Source organism: Amblyomma maculatum, chromosome 8 (genome assembly GCF_055883805.1).
Source record: "Amblyomma maculatum isolate TAMU_Amacu chromosome 8, ASM5588380v1, whole genome shotgun sequence".
Taxonomy (NCBI): domain Eukaryota; kingdom Metazoa; phylum Arthropoda; class Arachnida; order Ixodida; family Ixodidae; genus Amblyomma; species Amblyomma maculatum.
Genome location: NC_139351.1, coordinates 29,965,168 through 29,982,016, shown reverse-complemented (window position 1 = coordinate 29,982,016; position 16,849 = coordinate 29,965,168). Strand labels below are relative to the sequence as shown.

General features: G+C 47.1%; 1 protein-coding gene across 9 annotated transcripts in view; it reads right to left on the bottom strand.

Moving 5' to 3' along the window:
• Positions 1-274: 274 nt before the first annotated feature.
• The window catches only part of Ssdp (Sequence-specific single-stranded DNA-binding protein), a 91,565-nt gene continuing 74,990 nt past the window's right edge, over positions 275-16,849 (bottom strand). For 8 of the 9 annotated variants that reach the window (XM_084576164.1, XM_084576160.1, XM_084576162.1 and 5 more), the window contains 4 exons: positions 14,509-14,579; positions 13,621-13,711; positions 12,688-12,797; positions 275-4,864 (listed from right to left, as the gene is read on the bottom strand). In XM_084576164.1, the coding sequence (XP_084432290.1) occupies positions 4,754-4,864; positions 12,688-12,797; positions 13,621-13,711; positions 14,509-14,579 (383 nt within the window). In that variant the 3' untranslated portion in view covers positions 275-4,753. Of the gene's footprint in view, positions 4,865-7,427; positions 7,489-12,687; positions 12,798-13,620; positions 13,712-14,508; positions 14,580-16,849 lie in introns of all 9 variants that reach the window. The other variant, XM_084576166.1, reaches the window with a different exon arrangement.

The following is a 16,849-nucleotide window of genomic DNA, read 5'->3' as shown; positions in this document are numbered from 1 at the left end:
CGGTATTGTCATGAGATTCCTTCCTTCGCACTTTACTGTCCACCAGAAACTGCAGCATCGGGTTCAGAAATTTCTGGTCCTTAAATCTTGTACTGCACACATTAAACATGCATAACAGGTATAGTGCCCCTATAAGCACTGCACTGCACCATCAGGACAAGGAGCGTTGTGTGCCACATTTCTACAGGCAAAGCCGGGGTGACGGCCAAAATTTTAAGCACCGTCAAACCACTTCTGACACCAAGCCTGGTGGAGAAAGGAGAGCAACACGAACTTCAAACAGAAACACTTTGTTTCATACGTGTTTTTTTTTTTCAGGGGGAAATACACATGCACAGGGCGATATACAGATGAAGGAAAGGAGGAAGGGGGGGAAAGCGCCGCATATTATAAATTAAACCAACAGTTGCAGGACCCCTCTGTAGTTGTCATGTGGCTTTGCCCCTGTGGACAAAGTGTCTCTGAAATGGTGCTCCTTGGTGCGGAGGAAGAAAAGAGCTGAAAGAAAAAGTGTGAATTTCCATACACACACGCGCACAGAATGTCCTCCTCTCATTAACTTCACCTGCTGGTTTACATATAATTATATGTGTACATATGCATATATAATATATACAAAGCATGTAACCGTTGCTTCTGCTTCTCTCACAATTTACGTCTTGCCCCCTGCCCCACAAACAAAGATAAACAGTTGCTCCTCAGTCCGTGCAGAGGCTGCCACTGCTGTTGCCCCCAGAACGAACACCTCCACACAGATCGGCCGAGGTGAAATACAAAAGCCACAATAAAGACGATAGCAGAGCAGAGCAGCAGCAGTTGTCATCAACGCATGCCAATTCCCACAAGAAATGCAGATGTCAAATGGTCTCGTGAGTTGACCACTCCTTGCCCCCCGAATCTGCACAGTGCAAGTGTGAGAGAAACACGTGTGGCAGCATCACCCCTTGCACTGCAACACGGGTGAACAGAGAGAGAAGGTAAGTGAAACAGAGTTGCACAACCATTCACATGTGACACCACTGTTTCTGTCCATCCCACATCCGTGATATGAATGCGACACAATAGAATGCGTGTAGGAAAACTGCCGACAAGCTGCGGAAATGAGGAAGCAATGCAGGTCAGAAAATGTGTCGCACGATTTGGTACAAGCGCAAGTAGAATGATGCAGAGAGAAAAGAAAATAAGGACAAACCAACAGAGCTGTCAGAGACTTCAAAAATGCAACAGTGTACAAGTCTTTTCTAAAGATTTTTTTTTTCTCACACCTCCTGTAATCTTCATACCCCTACATATACATATATTATGTACACATGCACAAACTATCCCCCAAAACCACATCTGGCTGCATTCATACATGGAAACCCAATCACGCACACACATTCACTCAACCCACCATACAAAAAGCATTCGCATAAGCACACCCACGTCCATCTACAACTTGCTCTCACATAAGAGGGGAACAACCTTCCCCTAAGCGTCCCAGTGGTCAGAACACTCCAGCAAGAAGCCAACCGATGCTACAACAAGGGACCGCAGCAGGGCTGCATGCTACATCCAATGCACATGCAAGCCTCCCACCCACTCAAGGGCCTCTCCTTCACATAGGAAATTCGCAACAGTGCTGGCAACAGTGATCATACACAAGGAAAGTGGGCCGCAAGGCCTGGCAAAATTAAATTAGAGCATCCAGCACAGAAGGCAATCAAAGTTCTGCAATAAAAAATATGCTTCCACTTTTTTTTACAGACGTGAAAATATCAGCCGTCATCCTCGAAGTAGAAGTGCACCGGAAATCACGCCGTACTCCGCAAAAAGTTTAACATATTCTTTCAAAGCTCAAAAATGGTGGGTTTTTCTCAATCCGTTTTCAAATCTTCCTTCAAAGGACCACACACTTGGAAGAATTATCTCAGGAGATGAAGCAGCCACCAAACCAGTTTTCCAAGCAACGAAACTCTGCACTTGTGTTGACTATGATCTTACTTCAACATCCACTCTATGCTGGCGAGCAGACAGTATTTTTTCGTCCCACTTCATGTTTCTTCATTCCCCATGCAGGTCCATCCGGCAGTCCGCCTTTTGGTGCTGTGCTGCTTGTGTGGCTCCCACAACTCTGGCAATACAAGCACATGCCACATGCTTCCTAAGCCACCAAACAGAAGTTAATTTCCCCTGTACTGATGGTCTACTTTGCGCTATTAACATGATCACTAACCAGAAATGCAGCTTCTATAATGAGCCGTTTAAAAAAAAATGAAACACAACAATACAGGTACAACACAGGTAATTTTTCAGGCAGCGATGCCACGCCCATTTTCCTTTTGCAGATTCCATAGGCTGAGGTTCACCTCGACTGATCAACTTCAAGTAATTATCACCGAGTTCTTTTTGGTCTTTGTAGCACAAGTTTGAATCGAGGCGTGAAATTCTTAACACCCCCCGTGTCACCTGCAAGAAATGGCCCCACTCTTTCTTGGCCCAGACAGTTGCCAAAAATGATCAATTTTTTTTTCTTTCACAACCAAGAACCCTCCTCATTATTCCTCTAACATGAAAGTATTCAACACATCAACCATGTAACAAAACAAAAATTCAAGACAAGGGTAAATCACACGCAGGCCAATGGAAGTTGAGTGCACTACCACCCCAACAACTTCAAAAGCGCTTTTTGTCAATGTCCCAATTTCAGTGTGTTTGTATTAAAACCGATATAGAGGCTACAACATTAATGCACTGAAGTGAGCCAATCTGCCAAACTTGTTTCAAGGCAAGGGAACGCTGCTGCAAACAATACTCGTGCAGGGAACACTGCACTTGTACTGCGTCTACAGGGGGCTTTTTGTCAGATGAGCAAATCAATGATCACCTGTCAGCCCCACTTCGCATCGGCATATGACCTTCCCACCCAGGCCTCAGAATCCGCTGTTACCTCTGCATATCAACGGTTTTAATTTCCCACTGATCTGGCATGCTGCCCTCTCGTGGCAGAACATGATGCATCGAGAAATGGTGCAGTTCTTAACATTATAAATTTGTCAAACTTTTTTCCTACAAATTTTAAGGAAAGGTTCATAAAGGCATAAGAGGGGTCCAAATTTGTACACTGTACGGAAAACTGGGAAGAGTTCACAGGTGTGGCCTATTCCTTTCCATAGCTTTCCACTGTGCCACCATTAGTCCTATTTTAAACTCCTTACTAGGCTTTGGCCCCATGTGACACAACCTCCTAAGTGATATCGGTAAGCTGCCGTTAACAGTGCACTTGAAAGAGCGATCCTTCAAAGTCTCCCCGATGATCCATATGTGCAGTTATCCCTGTCTACTTCCAATAAGATGTTACTAACAGTGATGTATAAAGTGTGTGTGAGGCCCCTGAAGGAAGAAGTTTCCATGGAATGGTTACTGTCTATATGTAAACCACAGATTGCTTGCTATATACTCTAACACACTGTCGGCTATAGCAGCACTGTGCACCATCTGTTCCACAATCCATTTTCATAGCCAAGTTAAGCTAGTAATGCGGGAATGAAGGCATGTCTCATGCCACTGAGTTGTGAAAATGTTCAAGAGGCTCCGATTTCATGTCATGCTGCTGTATAGCGCGGCAGGTTAGGTTTCCACAAAACATTCTTCACACGATCACCGGCTGCTGGCAGAGACAGCGTCAACATAAATGAGAGAAAATAAAAATTTTGACATTTTCGCACTCACACAAGGTAACCGGAGCATGTCAATACCTTGGTGGTTTTGCCTATGCCATCCATGCAAATAAGAATAGCCATGCCTTCACCATTAGCAACCAGCTACAACTTCAAACACACCACAGCCTCACAGACTAACAAGCTGATGCTTCCCTCCACGGACTGTAGGACAGTGGAAGTCACAATTTCGAGGTCATGGGAGGCAATAATAATAATAATAAAAAAATATAAACCAATTCAGTGGGAAAAACAACAAAAAAAAAAATCCTAAAAACACCGAAGACAACTTTTACACAACACGTGCGTCCTTCACCAAGAAACCAAACCAAACTGCTGCTGAGTCCCTCGCGCCAACCTTGTCGTTCTCATGTCTACACACGCTCCTTGCTTCTATAGCCGCACCGGCCAACATTCCCTCGGCAAGCATCGAGGAAATGCGTGGCTCGCCCGCCACCTGCTTTCCCAGTGGCTGAACGGTTTTCGAAAAAGCCGCTTTGGGCAGAGGAATTGCCTGTCCCCTGACCCCCCCTCCTGCATGCAAAGCTGGCCACAGCTCCGCCAGGAGATGCCCCCCCCCCAAGTACTCCCCTAGAGCAGCCAGGGCCATGTGGCTTATCCTGCCCGAGGAGTCTTGCCCGCCAGTTCCTGCGCACACAGTCACACCAATGCCGGAACAACACAGGGGGAGAGCAGTGCCTTGCCTCAATCCGAGCACCGGGTGCTGTGCCGTCACTGCCCTCAACCACCAAGCACCCACAGCCCAGAGGGAGCCAAGGCAAACTGCGTGCTAAGCGAAAAGCCTGCAGCGGCGCAATCGAGGGCCTTGTCACAAACAAGGCCACTGTCACGGCAGTCTGGTGAGTCTTCGCTGTGCCAGTCTCTCTTCCGAAAGGGCAGCGGAGCGTTCACTGCTGCTGCTGCTGCTATGGGGGCTGGCGGCGTCTTCCACGCCCCCTGGCAGCCGACTTCTTTTTCGGCTGTGGCTGTGGCTTCGACTTGGCTCGGCCGCGTGCGCGCACTGGTGGCGGTGGGGGTGGCGGGGGGGCCCCCGGTTATTGCATGAAGTAGTCCGGGGGCTCGGCAGGCGTGTCCTTCTCAAACCTCTTGGCCTCCTCCTGCATGCTCTCCTTGATCTTCAGTATTGCTGCAGACTCCGTCTGGTCCTGGGCCAGGGGATATAAAGGTAAGTCAAACCTTCACAGAGTCCTGCAAGAAGGACACAGCCCCCAGAGTTACGGCCTCCTTGCGCAAACCTCTGCTGTATAGCTAACTGGTGTTACGCCCACCGGTCCATGGAATGGGATCAGCAAAAGCACAATGTACAGCGAATCCCCAAGCCCCTTAATTTAAGGACAAACAGCAGTTCTTTAGAAAATCAATCTTTAAAACTAGCATTAAAGAAGCAACCTCAGCCCACAAAGGCTGCCCCCATAGCTGCTCAAGGCTCAAAAAGTTCCACACTAAGCTAACCAGTCAGCTGTTTCCCCTCAAAATGTAGACGCAGACGTTGCAGAAGCTCTGGTGCTGAGCAATGAGACCAGTGGCCCACACGCGGTGTGTGTGCTGTGGAAGTGAGATGTGCATCTGTGATCAAGGAGAGATCTGGCAAATGCCACACACAGGGAGGCTTTCTCTGGCAACCAACACATGGTTGCATACAGCATGAAACAAGGAGTGGTGCAACCAGCACACAAAGAGAGTCCATAAATTGGTGAAGGAGCAAAGCAAGTGATGTCTAACAAGTGTCCTGCACAAGTTGTGTCACAAAAAAAAAAAAAAGATCTGAAATGCTGAACTCACATCTTCAAATTAGGTGCTTATCTCCAGCCACCTGTGCTGAGCAGCCCCCATATGGGCTTATGCTGGCTATCCACTCAGCCTCTTCCAACACCCTTCAGAACATAAAGGCTTCCAATAATGGCAACCCACCAGCCGTGCTAATGAGAGAATGGTCACAAGTGCCATCTCTGGCGCAGTGGTCGTCATAAACCAGCAATGAATGAGAAGCCACAGCAGGAGGAGCTGGTGTGCTCACAGAGTGCCTATAATGCAAGTGAACCGCGTGTCCGGAAAAATGGGCACCCCTGCAAAGGTGTCAGGAGCACGCCCATCAAAAAGCAGCTGCGCATCATGTGTTAAAACAAGCAGCAGGTATAGGAGACTGATGCCAAAAACCTGTGCTGCACAAAAGCTACAGGTAGCAAGCATGCCCTGCCGCCTCCAGAACGATAGAAACCTCACAACACCTGGCAACACTGCTAGGGCTGACTTTGGAGGAACTAGGCAAGTGCACTTAGATCTGGCCTCTAACTGCCTCCCTCACCCCAGCTAGGCTACGAGGCAGTGCTCACCAGTGAAGAGACCATTTCCAAACCTAACTGAAGGAAGGTACTGCTCATATGGCACTTTTCTCTCAGCCACAGCCTTTTTTTTTTTCCCATGCAAAGGAATACTTTAGCCGAAAATGGCATATATATGCCCAGGTCCCTTATGGCAGCAGCAACAGAGCTGCACTCGGCACGGCTCACCCAATGCCGGTTGTGAGCAAAGCCTCACTTTGTTAGTCACATCTTTTGCAAAGACAGTCACAGCTCAGTTGTGAGGCTAGCAGGGATTTGCACATGCTCTGCGCGATGCCTGAAGCATGCAGTCAACTAACGAAACAGGACCCACTATTTCCCACAACCTACGACAGCCAATCTGGGAGGCACAAAAGAGGGCTCTTCCACTGAATGCAGCTCATGTGCTCGAGGCACAATGTAGCATCTGCCTGAACTGTGAGAGGCACGACATGCACAGCCCACTGGCTCCTGCTGTTTTAGCTGCTCCTTGACTTTCCGTTTTGCTCAGCGCCCAATGCTTGCAGCTACACATTATGATTCACCGCCATAGCATGCACCCCGTTGGTGCTCACATGTCTGAGGCACGTGGTTGCCTGCAACAGTAGAAGCCTCCCTTTCCTCCTCCATATTGTAGCCCTGCGCGCTAAAGACGAGTTCCACTGGAGTGGCAGCTCCATGCATCCCTACCTTACATGCTTTGTCATCATCATCAGACAGACTACACTCACTGCAGGGCAAGGGACTCTCCCATATTTATCCACTTAACCCGGCCCTGTGCTAGAGGCATCCACCTGACTCCTCATTCTCCCACCCAATTTTCTGCTGCCCCCTGCTACGCTTTCCTTCCCTTTGAATTCAAATTGTTACCCTCAGCAACCATCGGTTATCCTCTCTTCATGCTATACATGCCCTGCCCATGCTCATTTATTCTTCTTGACACAAACGAGCGTTGTCAAGACTGTCAGCGCTCGTTTGTTTCCTCCCAAGTCTTGCTTGCGCAGTCTGCATTCATGGATTATCAACTTGCCCAAGCATCTGTCTTCCTCTTCGATTTCCACTAGAATGTCATCAACTCGAGCTATTTCTGTGACCTACTCTGCACGCTTTCTATCTTGCATGCTTACAGCATTCCAAACATGCTCCACAGCACAACTGGCCACAAAGTGCCTGTGCATAGATCTCCCGAAGGGCTCCTGGAGGGCCGCCCTGGCCAGCACTTTCCTCCTCAGTACGGTGCCAAACCCCATCACCAGCCACCGACACCACCACTCTCGAAGCTGACCCCAAGCAGGCAGCAGTGAAAAGGGGGGGTGCGTGAGAGGCACAGTAGCAGCCAAGTGCAAGGCAGGCAAGGCACACACGAGAGAGAGATGGTTATTCTTACGCAGCAGCGTTCAGCATCGGCAGCTCGCCTGAACCTGACTATCAATCCACTGGTGAAACACCTACGAGCGACACACAACCACCACAACAACAAGATCAGCACAGAGCCCCCATTTGTAAACAGTAGCCCACAATTACCCCCCCCCCCCCCCCCCCCCCCCTTCCCTCTTACACAAGCAGCGCAAAAGAGTTCATGCACTACAGGCGCCACAGTGTGTGCCACCATGACCCGACTGCCTAGTCAGAGGAAGTGGCACACCCTCGTTATAGGCAGCTATCATGATGGTGGTGCACTCTGCTGCGCCAATCGTTGGCTTAATTCCGCACCTACCAACACCGCTACGGCTTTGGATCTTAGCAGACATAAAAGCTCGCGGAATGCACTGCCTGCAACAAAGTTACCCTGGATCAACCACAGTCACATAATTGGTGCACAAGCAGCGCAGCTTTTTCAGAGAACCATCTTTCTGGTTGGCCAAGCTCACAGGCAGCTCATGCACTGGTCCTGATCCAGGCCATGCACCACACAAGCACTAGACTACAGTCGAGCCCTACACTACGGTGTCCCCAGCAAGTTTCTGTGCATTTCATTCGGTACACCCGTAGAAACGGTCCGGTGTTTTTCAGTTACACACAAGCGAGAGTGGCACACACAACATGGCTCCCACAGGGCTGCGAGAAAGAAAGCATGGGCCACAAAAGAAGAAGAAGAAGAAAAAAAAAGCCTTAGTGACCACTTTGTACAATGGGAACACAGCTGCAAGCTCGCAGCCCCAGAAAGCAAAGACATCACTTGACTTTTCAAAGTAAAAAATTTTCACTAAATTTGGCTGTCTTGCCTGCCCTTTGAGGTTGGGTTTCTTTCTAAGAGCGAGCACTGAAGCTCCCCCAACTCTGCCGTTACCGAAACTTGCTAGAAACTACCCTTAGCAATCCTGCTCTGCACCATGAAAAGCTGGCTGCTCGTGCCTAAAAAAATATTCTCAAGTTGCTCCCGTTTCACACAGTTATATAAGTGAATGTCAAAACTCAGTTGCTCGTGAGCACATTAAAAAACATTCACACTGGATGTACACTCTTAAGTTTTTTCGTTTCACCTGCTTTATAGAATTTCGCAACTACCCCTCCCCTTTCTTAGGCCAACAACATGGCCTGCAGTGCAAGCAAAAAATTAATTATAATAAATAAATTTTCACTGAAACACACCAATGTCACATGCAAAACTGCAGGTGCTGAAAGCAGAGATGACAATGAAACCCCAGGGCTGGAAGGTAGACAGTGTGCTACACTGCATGCAAGATACCGTGAGAAAAGCTATGCTACTGCTCTGCCATTTAGTTATAATACTGGACTCCGCAGTATCATCACTCTGCTGTGTGCATTTCACTTCTCAGCCACCTCCTTCAACAGTGCATCAATAGCAAAGTTAACCAACGCACAAGTGCACGCACTGTAACTTTAGGCGAGCAAGGCCTCTCAAGCTATGCTGTGAACAAAGTGTGAAGCATCTGTAGCATGGTCTGATGATGCTGCCCTCACCAGACAGCAAGCTTGCGGCAGTGTCCAAAGTTGTTCAACCAAAGACATTGGTACAGCCCAAAGCATGCGTGTGGACTCGGGCACCTCAGCTATTTGTAGCATTCAAGTGACATCTTGAAGCGTTTGGCAGCGTCCTGGAACTACACGCTGCATTCGGTGATGATGAGGGTGGCTAGACATGTAAGGCTTGTGTTACACGTATAGTCGATTTGTACGATCACACGTGAGTGATCCCACAAGCATCAACGGTTTGGTGCAAGACACAGATTTTTCAGGCATTCCACCCCCGAAGGTTTGGTTTCATTTATAGAGTAACGTCTCAGAGGAACACCACAATGGAGGCCTCTGTAAATTTCGACCACTTGGGCTTCCTTAAAGTACGCCTATCTTGCACAGCACACGGGCACCTTGTTTTTCATGGCTGGAATCGAACTCGTGTCTTCTGAATCAGTAGTCGTGCGCCCTAACCACTGAGCTACCGCTGTGGGGATACCTCAGAAGAGTCGAGCACCAGAATGGGAGAAATCTTGTACCAAATAAAATCTTGTAGTGTGCCCAGACACTGAGTCACAAGAGAACATACTCTGACTGCTGGGTGCAGAGAACTGGGGAAAGTGGTTGGTGCACACTGCACTGCAACAAGACTTGCACACAGCTCAAAAAATCACAAATGGCAATAAGTGACACCACATTATCGTTATCTTGCCTGCTGCGGATATAGCAGACCATCACTCATACTTTCCCGCCTCACTCACCCCAAAACAGGGGCAATAAAAACGCCTCACAGAATTGCACTGCAGTAAAATCTCTTTACTACGAACACCACATTAATGACTATTTCAAACAATTCTTTTTAAGAATCCCCAGCAGATTTCCTATGCTTTCAATGCAAAACTATTTCTCATTTACGAATTTCAAAATAGCGTATTTTTCAGAATAACGTACGTGTCTTATTTTTTCTTCTATAATATAGGAACATCAGTATTACGAATTTGGTTACTAACAGCGCCGCAGCTCACAACTGTCGCGTGAAACAAACTGCCAAAAATAAATCGCTATGCTCGTTCCCTGAAACCAAGCAGTCACTGGGGGTGCGTCACAGCCAGAAACGCCAGACAGCGAAAGGGTTAATATGCAGTAGCCAGCAGGACTAGCCGCCTGCAGTTTTCCTTCCAGTGTTGTGTGTCGTTCGTGCCATTTGCGCGTGTGGGATGGTATATTTTTTTGTCGCGGGTTATCTTATTGCGAAGTTTGTGCGAGATATGACTATGATTGCAGCCAGCAAAGTGCTCAGAAGATAGGAATGCAGCTTTCACTGCAAGAAAACAACGCAGGGTAAAAGCGAATCGGGCTCCAGACAGCTAGCATTGGTCAATCAACTGCTGCAATCATTTTGAAAAATCGAGACAAGATTTTCAAACTTCAGGGTGAGGTGTTGCGCAAAGTGGAAGGTGTATGTGCTGTAGTGGTGTAATGTAGTGTGTGGTTGTGTTTGCTGCACACGGCAGAAGAAAAGAAGAATTGATTTCTTCAAATAAATCAACTTTGAAGTTGATGCAACATTTTCATTTGAGGTTTTGTTTCTCTACACACATGCCTACTGCCAAGATACGTCCTTTTCCTACCTAGGTTCCGTTTCATACCAGCACGCAATGCTGCCCAAGCTACCACGCCTACAAAGTGATTTGCTCATATCCAAAATAGGCGCGAGCATGTAGAACTGTGACAAAGCTAAGTCAAGTAAATGACAATGCCCCGTTTTCTGTCTTCTCTCAAGAAGGATGACAGGCGATGCAGTGATACCACGCTGGCTTACCGTCACTATTGAACTAAATCCAAACCCCATAAGTGAAGATTGCAACCACGGACACCTCTTTTCATATCAGTCTGCTTTTGTCCAGACCCTCCCCAAACCTCCAAGAAGTATGAGTGATATCTTGCAGCAAACAAGCTACTTGGCCAGCTTCTAAAACTTGCACACCATGCAGAAAGGGGAGTACAAGCATACGAAATAACGCAATGCTGCTAAACCATTCTGCACTTTACTGCAGCACCTACATCTGAGGCCTCTCCTGTGCCATACCACGTAACAGAACAGCCACTGTCGAGGCTTTGTGGGCTGAGACAGCCTTGTAATGCTAGTTAACACTGCCTGGACGCCTGAATAGCATACATGTTGTGCCAAGCAAAGCATGCAACAGACTAGTGGATGAGCGCAGCCAACTTCGCATAGTGAGACATATGCGTTTTGTGCCTTACGGCAGCACAACCAAAAACTAAGGTTGTCATGCAGCAAATGCAAGGTTTTATGCACCAGCCTAGTGGGAGGGAGTGAAAATGTTTTCAAAATAATAAACACGCACCAATATTGATATTTTCTAATAAGAACTTGGGAGAAAAATGCCTTCGAATTAGGATATCAGAGGAAAAGAAAATATCAGAAGGGAAAATTAAAAAAGCAGTAAACATTGTTCATCTTTTCAATTACGGAATTCAAATTTGCATAGTATTTGCAAACAATAGTAAACTAGAACTGGACAGAAGTGTACACCCTACTGAAAAAAAAAAAAACCATAAATTTTAGATCTACTGCATAAAAACAGGTGGAGTTGTCATATTGGTGCTGTATACAGTACGGATTTCAAGTGACCAGAAAAGCTGTCTGAATTGACTGAAAGCTTGAATTATGAAGTGGGCCTGAAAAAACCGCCAAAAACCATTTGCATCCCAGTAATTTTATATGATTAAGACCTGCACAATTTGAGATGAGACCAAAATGAGAGCGATGCTCGCTTTCCGACACCGTCAGAAAGGCCCTCCTCACAAAACGGCCCTGTTGTGTTTTGAGGATGCTTCACTGCGAAGTCCAAGTGGCCGAGCATTGTGGTGAATCATGCAGTGCAGGGAATTTGAATATTTTTGGTGTAGTCAGTTTCGAATCTTCGGAAAAATAAGAATATCAGTTTTTGTCAATATGAATTGAATAACAAGCATATTCATCTGAAATTTTCAAATATTTACGCACACTTCCTTTGAGAAAGAAACAACGCTAGAAACCCAAGACGATTGAGCTAGAATGGAATGGATGTGTCCATTGTAAAGTTTCTATAAATTTAATAAACTAAAAATAAATAAAAAAAAAAGGAAATTAGATGCTGCTTGTGGTGACCACCACAGAGTTCACATGTAGATTCACCTATTTTGTAAGAATGAAGTGAGTTATGTGAGTGTGACAGATAAGATTGTTGTTCAGTTGCCTAACAATTTGACCTGTTGATCTGTTTTGAATACTTCTATGTTACCGATGTTATTTGTTTCTACTAGTGTATTTGCCCACTCCTGCTATGTCTCCCCTCCGAGACAGCAGTATTTGTAAATAAATAATAAAATTACTCCAATGAAGTGCTCTTCACAACTGCATGATACCGATTCTTTGATGACTGCTTTGGCCAGGTATAGTCTTTTCATGAATATTCCGTGTACCCTGTCATTTAGCTTAGTTTGCTGTGCACCAACTTCTTAAAATTGTTTTCAACACAGGACTATGGGATCGCGCAGCTCATTCTCCAGCCCTCTCCTTCCCGCCACAGCCAAGGGAATGGCACAACATTTGGCAGTCAACCTTGCTAGCCTCTCCAACAGAGCACACTCAACACGAATCGCCGATTCCGAACTGTCAGTATAAAATATGCGTAATAAGACAGGTGGAAAGAGTTGCTCACGTTTTCCTGTCCATAGCCGGGAATCCCATAATCGCCCATGGGAGGCCCGTCCTCCCGCGGCGTACCAGGCCCATTAGCCGGCGAGTTTTTCATGCCGTCCAAGCCATCACCTGAGCACAACAGGGCATCCAATGCAGGTTTCCCACCAAAGTGGATGGTTCCTTTAGCAGTACCACCACTAGGAGAGTGCATGCAATCCTTAATGCAATGTTTTAACACAAAACTGGTTCGCTTTGCGAGCCACTCATCAGGCTCCCATTCGAGTTCACTTAAAACAAATACTTTCACACAGCAACTAATACGAGAGCATTCAGTGGGCTTCTTTTATCCTGTGGTCAAGTGATGATCCAGTGATAACGAATTGGAAGTAATTTCAGAGCAGTTCTGTACCAGGAAAAATCACAATTTCAAGTAGCCCTCATATAAGAATTGAAATATTGGAGCAGCCCAGGAGCACAGAAGCAATCTCGAGGTAGTAGACTTTCTTGCGTAAGAGCCCTTTTAGACACATTCTCTTCTTCCTTAGTGCCCCATCAATGCGACTGCACAGAGCCACCATGGCTTGCGATCGCTCCAATACCCATCTTAAGGAAACAAAAAACAGTTCATCCACAGCAGTGGCCATCAATACAGCTGTTACCACCTGGCCTTCGGCTGACATGCCGGTCATGATACCAGTTTGGTACTACCAGGTTCGACAGCGAAAGCTTGTTAAAGCTAACTTCAATCTTCAAACTGCACTTCTCGGTGCAGCCAAGCTCTATATAAGTCTGTTTTTACAAGACTCAATCCACACGCGAGTTGGATCTGCTAAGGATAACTCAACTAAGTGCAGCTATGCTTGAGTGGCTTGGCGGCAAAGCTGCGTCGCTTGAAACAATGGGGAGAGAAGATTAAACTTGAGAGTGTTCTAACCCCTTGTTTGAGACTCACCTCCGGAGGACATGCCATTCATGACTGGCGGGCCCATGTCAGGCCCCATGGATCCCATGGGACCATCTGGTCCCCCAGGCCCCATCTGGAACTGGGCAGAAAAGAGGCCAGCAACCAACATGAGCAGCCCCACTTCGCCAGCCTAGGCACTGCATTCAACTGTCACGTCCAGCTGAGGCACCACTTGCAGGGACTGTGAACTATACTCGACCTCAGTAGTTCCTTACAGCCCTACACAAGCTATCATGAGTGCAGAGGTGACGGTCTGCCGTTGCAAAGTACAGTCCCAGTATAAAGTGGCCATAAAACATACAACCTCACATGATTTAATGCCGCATTTGCGAAACACTGCTTCAAATCTAACCTGAAAGTAAACTATCTGCATTCGCTACTTCTCGAGTTTTGTGCTCGCGGCTCTTGCATATGCCGAAATGAAGTTTTCAACACGGCAGCCCACTTCGAAACAGCTTTGCAGTTAACTCGTCGTTATGACTGGTGCATCCAGCATTCATTTGGCATCATTTCCAAAACATCAACAGTCAACAGCATTAAATTGCAGTTATTTTTTTTATCTCGGGTGATGACTCTGCCTCTCCAAAAGCCCAAAGAAGAAAGCTGGTTTGATCACAAAATGGTTGCAGTTCGGAAAAGCAGATGAGCGCAAGTCAGCCCAGCAAAGAGTTTATTTTAGTGCCATGCCAGAATGACCGTTTGTTGCCAACAGCACTGTCACCACTGAGTGACAATATACTGAAATATTTTGGCAAATCTAATCCCGGTATGATACATCTGGATTTTCCTTATGCAAGTTGCCATGTAAAGACTAGTGAAACAAAAACTGCTCTCAACAGCGAGGAAAGAGGGTAAGACAAATAAAAAGAGACTCACGCCGGGCATCCCGCCGCCTGGAACGGGCTTCATCATGGCGTACATTCCATCACCTCCCGAATTTGAAGAATCTGCACACATGCGTCAGAGGCCAGCGGTCAACAGGGCACACACTAGCAGTACCCCCACTTTCACAGCCCGCCTCACTCCTCTCACAACTACCACTCAGGATGTGTCATCGTCATTACCAGCATGACAATGACCACTGCATGGCAAAAGCCTCCCTAATAACATGCCAGTTAACCCAGCCCTGTGCCAGTTGCCTTCACTTGACCCCCGCAAACTCCACAATCTCATCTGCCCAACAAATGTTTGCCTGGCCTGCCTATGCCCATTTCTCAATTTCTGTTGATTTCGACTAGGATATCCTTAGCTAATGTTTTTCCTGACCCACTCTGCTTTCTTGGCTGTCTTTTTTTCATAACCCTCTGCACGGTACACAACTTGAGCCGAACCCTTTTCGTTAGGCTGCATGTTTCTTCCCCATAGGTGAGCACCAGAAGGATACTGCCGTTATATAATTAATTACCTCCCGAGGGACACAGGTAAATTGCTAGTCGAGGTCTGAAAATGCCTGCCAAATGTGTTTCACCCAATCTTATTTGCCTGGTTGTTTCACTCTTGTGATCAGAATTTATGGCCATCCATCCCTTGCCGCTTTCACTGCCCTGCTGGATGGTGCAATCTGCTCTTCCCTTTCAGGATGGATACATGCCAACAGTTACACGTCAGCAAGGCCATGCCCGCATCCCCACTCAACACAGAACAGCACCCGCTTCAAGAAATGTTTCTACTTTAAACCTTCAAACTCCACTGCCACGACTATCCGCACTGAGGCACCGTCCGAAGAGCGGCTGCTGTGGCCAGGCATAAATGTACAGGGTCATCCACCCTTATTCCAACCAGGCAAGAAAGAGGATGGCTGCTCTCTTTCCTAAGTGCCACTGCATCCTGCCCCTCCACTTCAATGCACAATTAGGTTGGAAGAAAACAAACAATCGCCTACTTGCATGGCTGGACCAAGAGCGGATCACCCTGCAGAGCTCAGTGCCTCGCCTATGGCAAGCCACGTCATGGGGCAATCACCGCCTTGTGTCAGTAGTGTGAGGGTCACTTGTTTCGAAGCGACTCGAAGACGCTGTTAGCGGAGAGCTCTGGGAAGTTCAACCGTGTGGAGTCTATAACCCTTTCGTTGTCACAAACATACAAGTACGTTCTCTATCGTGCGATCAAAACTTCGCGTCAAGGCGCAAAGCTGGCGTGCTTGGCACCATCTGTCAAATATTTCTACAGGTTCGTATTTTTGTACCAAGCTGTGTTGGTACATATATACTTAAGAGTATGGAGCGGCCACGGCCACCCGCCACCTTCATTGTTGGGAGGCACAATCACTCTGCGTGCGCTACTCTCTTGCACTAAGCGACCATACGGCACTCGTGTTTCGTGTCACGCGCGTGCTGTTAAGGGTTCAAGGGTTGTTCTGCCATCTGCCGCAGGTTTGCAGGTTTTGCTTGCAGCTAGCAGCAGCAAAGAAGGTTGTTTTAGCCTCTTTCCATCTCCCCCTGTTATCTTGATTTCACAACTTGCCATTTCTCTTCGTTGCGCGGACCACCAAAAGTGCGCCCTTCGTGTGCGCAGTTGCTTTCGGATAGCTGTCCGCGTGGGCCCTTCGACTGCGGACTGGAGCGATGGCTATTCTGGTTATGAATATGAGCCGAGCTTGGATTCAGACTCTCTGCATCGGGCAAAGCTTTTTCTTACATTACCCTCATTTATAGTCAGGCTGATGATGACGTTAATTACCACTTGCAACACTGAAATGTGCATATTCCGTTGACTATGTTACTTATACAGCAATGGACCCCTTGCAAAAATCGTTAAGTAGGCTTTGCAACGCTGCTTCTTTCCCTAAACATGGCGTCACTGGCCGCCAGAAAAACGGCGATATAGACCTGAAATCGCATCTTGCTTCTACACAGATGCATGTAGTGGTAATAGGGTAATTATACGAATATGTTCTGATCCATAAATCATATGAATTGTGGCCATAATACAATTTTTCAATACATTGCTGTTCTGCCATTAGTGGGGAATGCAGCATAGAGGTGAAGCCGACTTAACATTTATGAAAGGGGTCTATTATAATGAAAAATAAATCGTTATGCTCGTTCCCTGAAACCAAGCCAACAGTGGGGGTGCGTCACGGCCAGAAATACTCTACAGCAAAAGGGGTAATGGGCACCGACACTGCAAAGTGCATATATGATTTCCCTGGTTTTCGCCCCCATCGAAAAGTGACCACAGTAGCCGGGGTTGAGCCCACGTCCTTTGGATCAGCAGT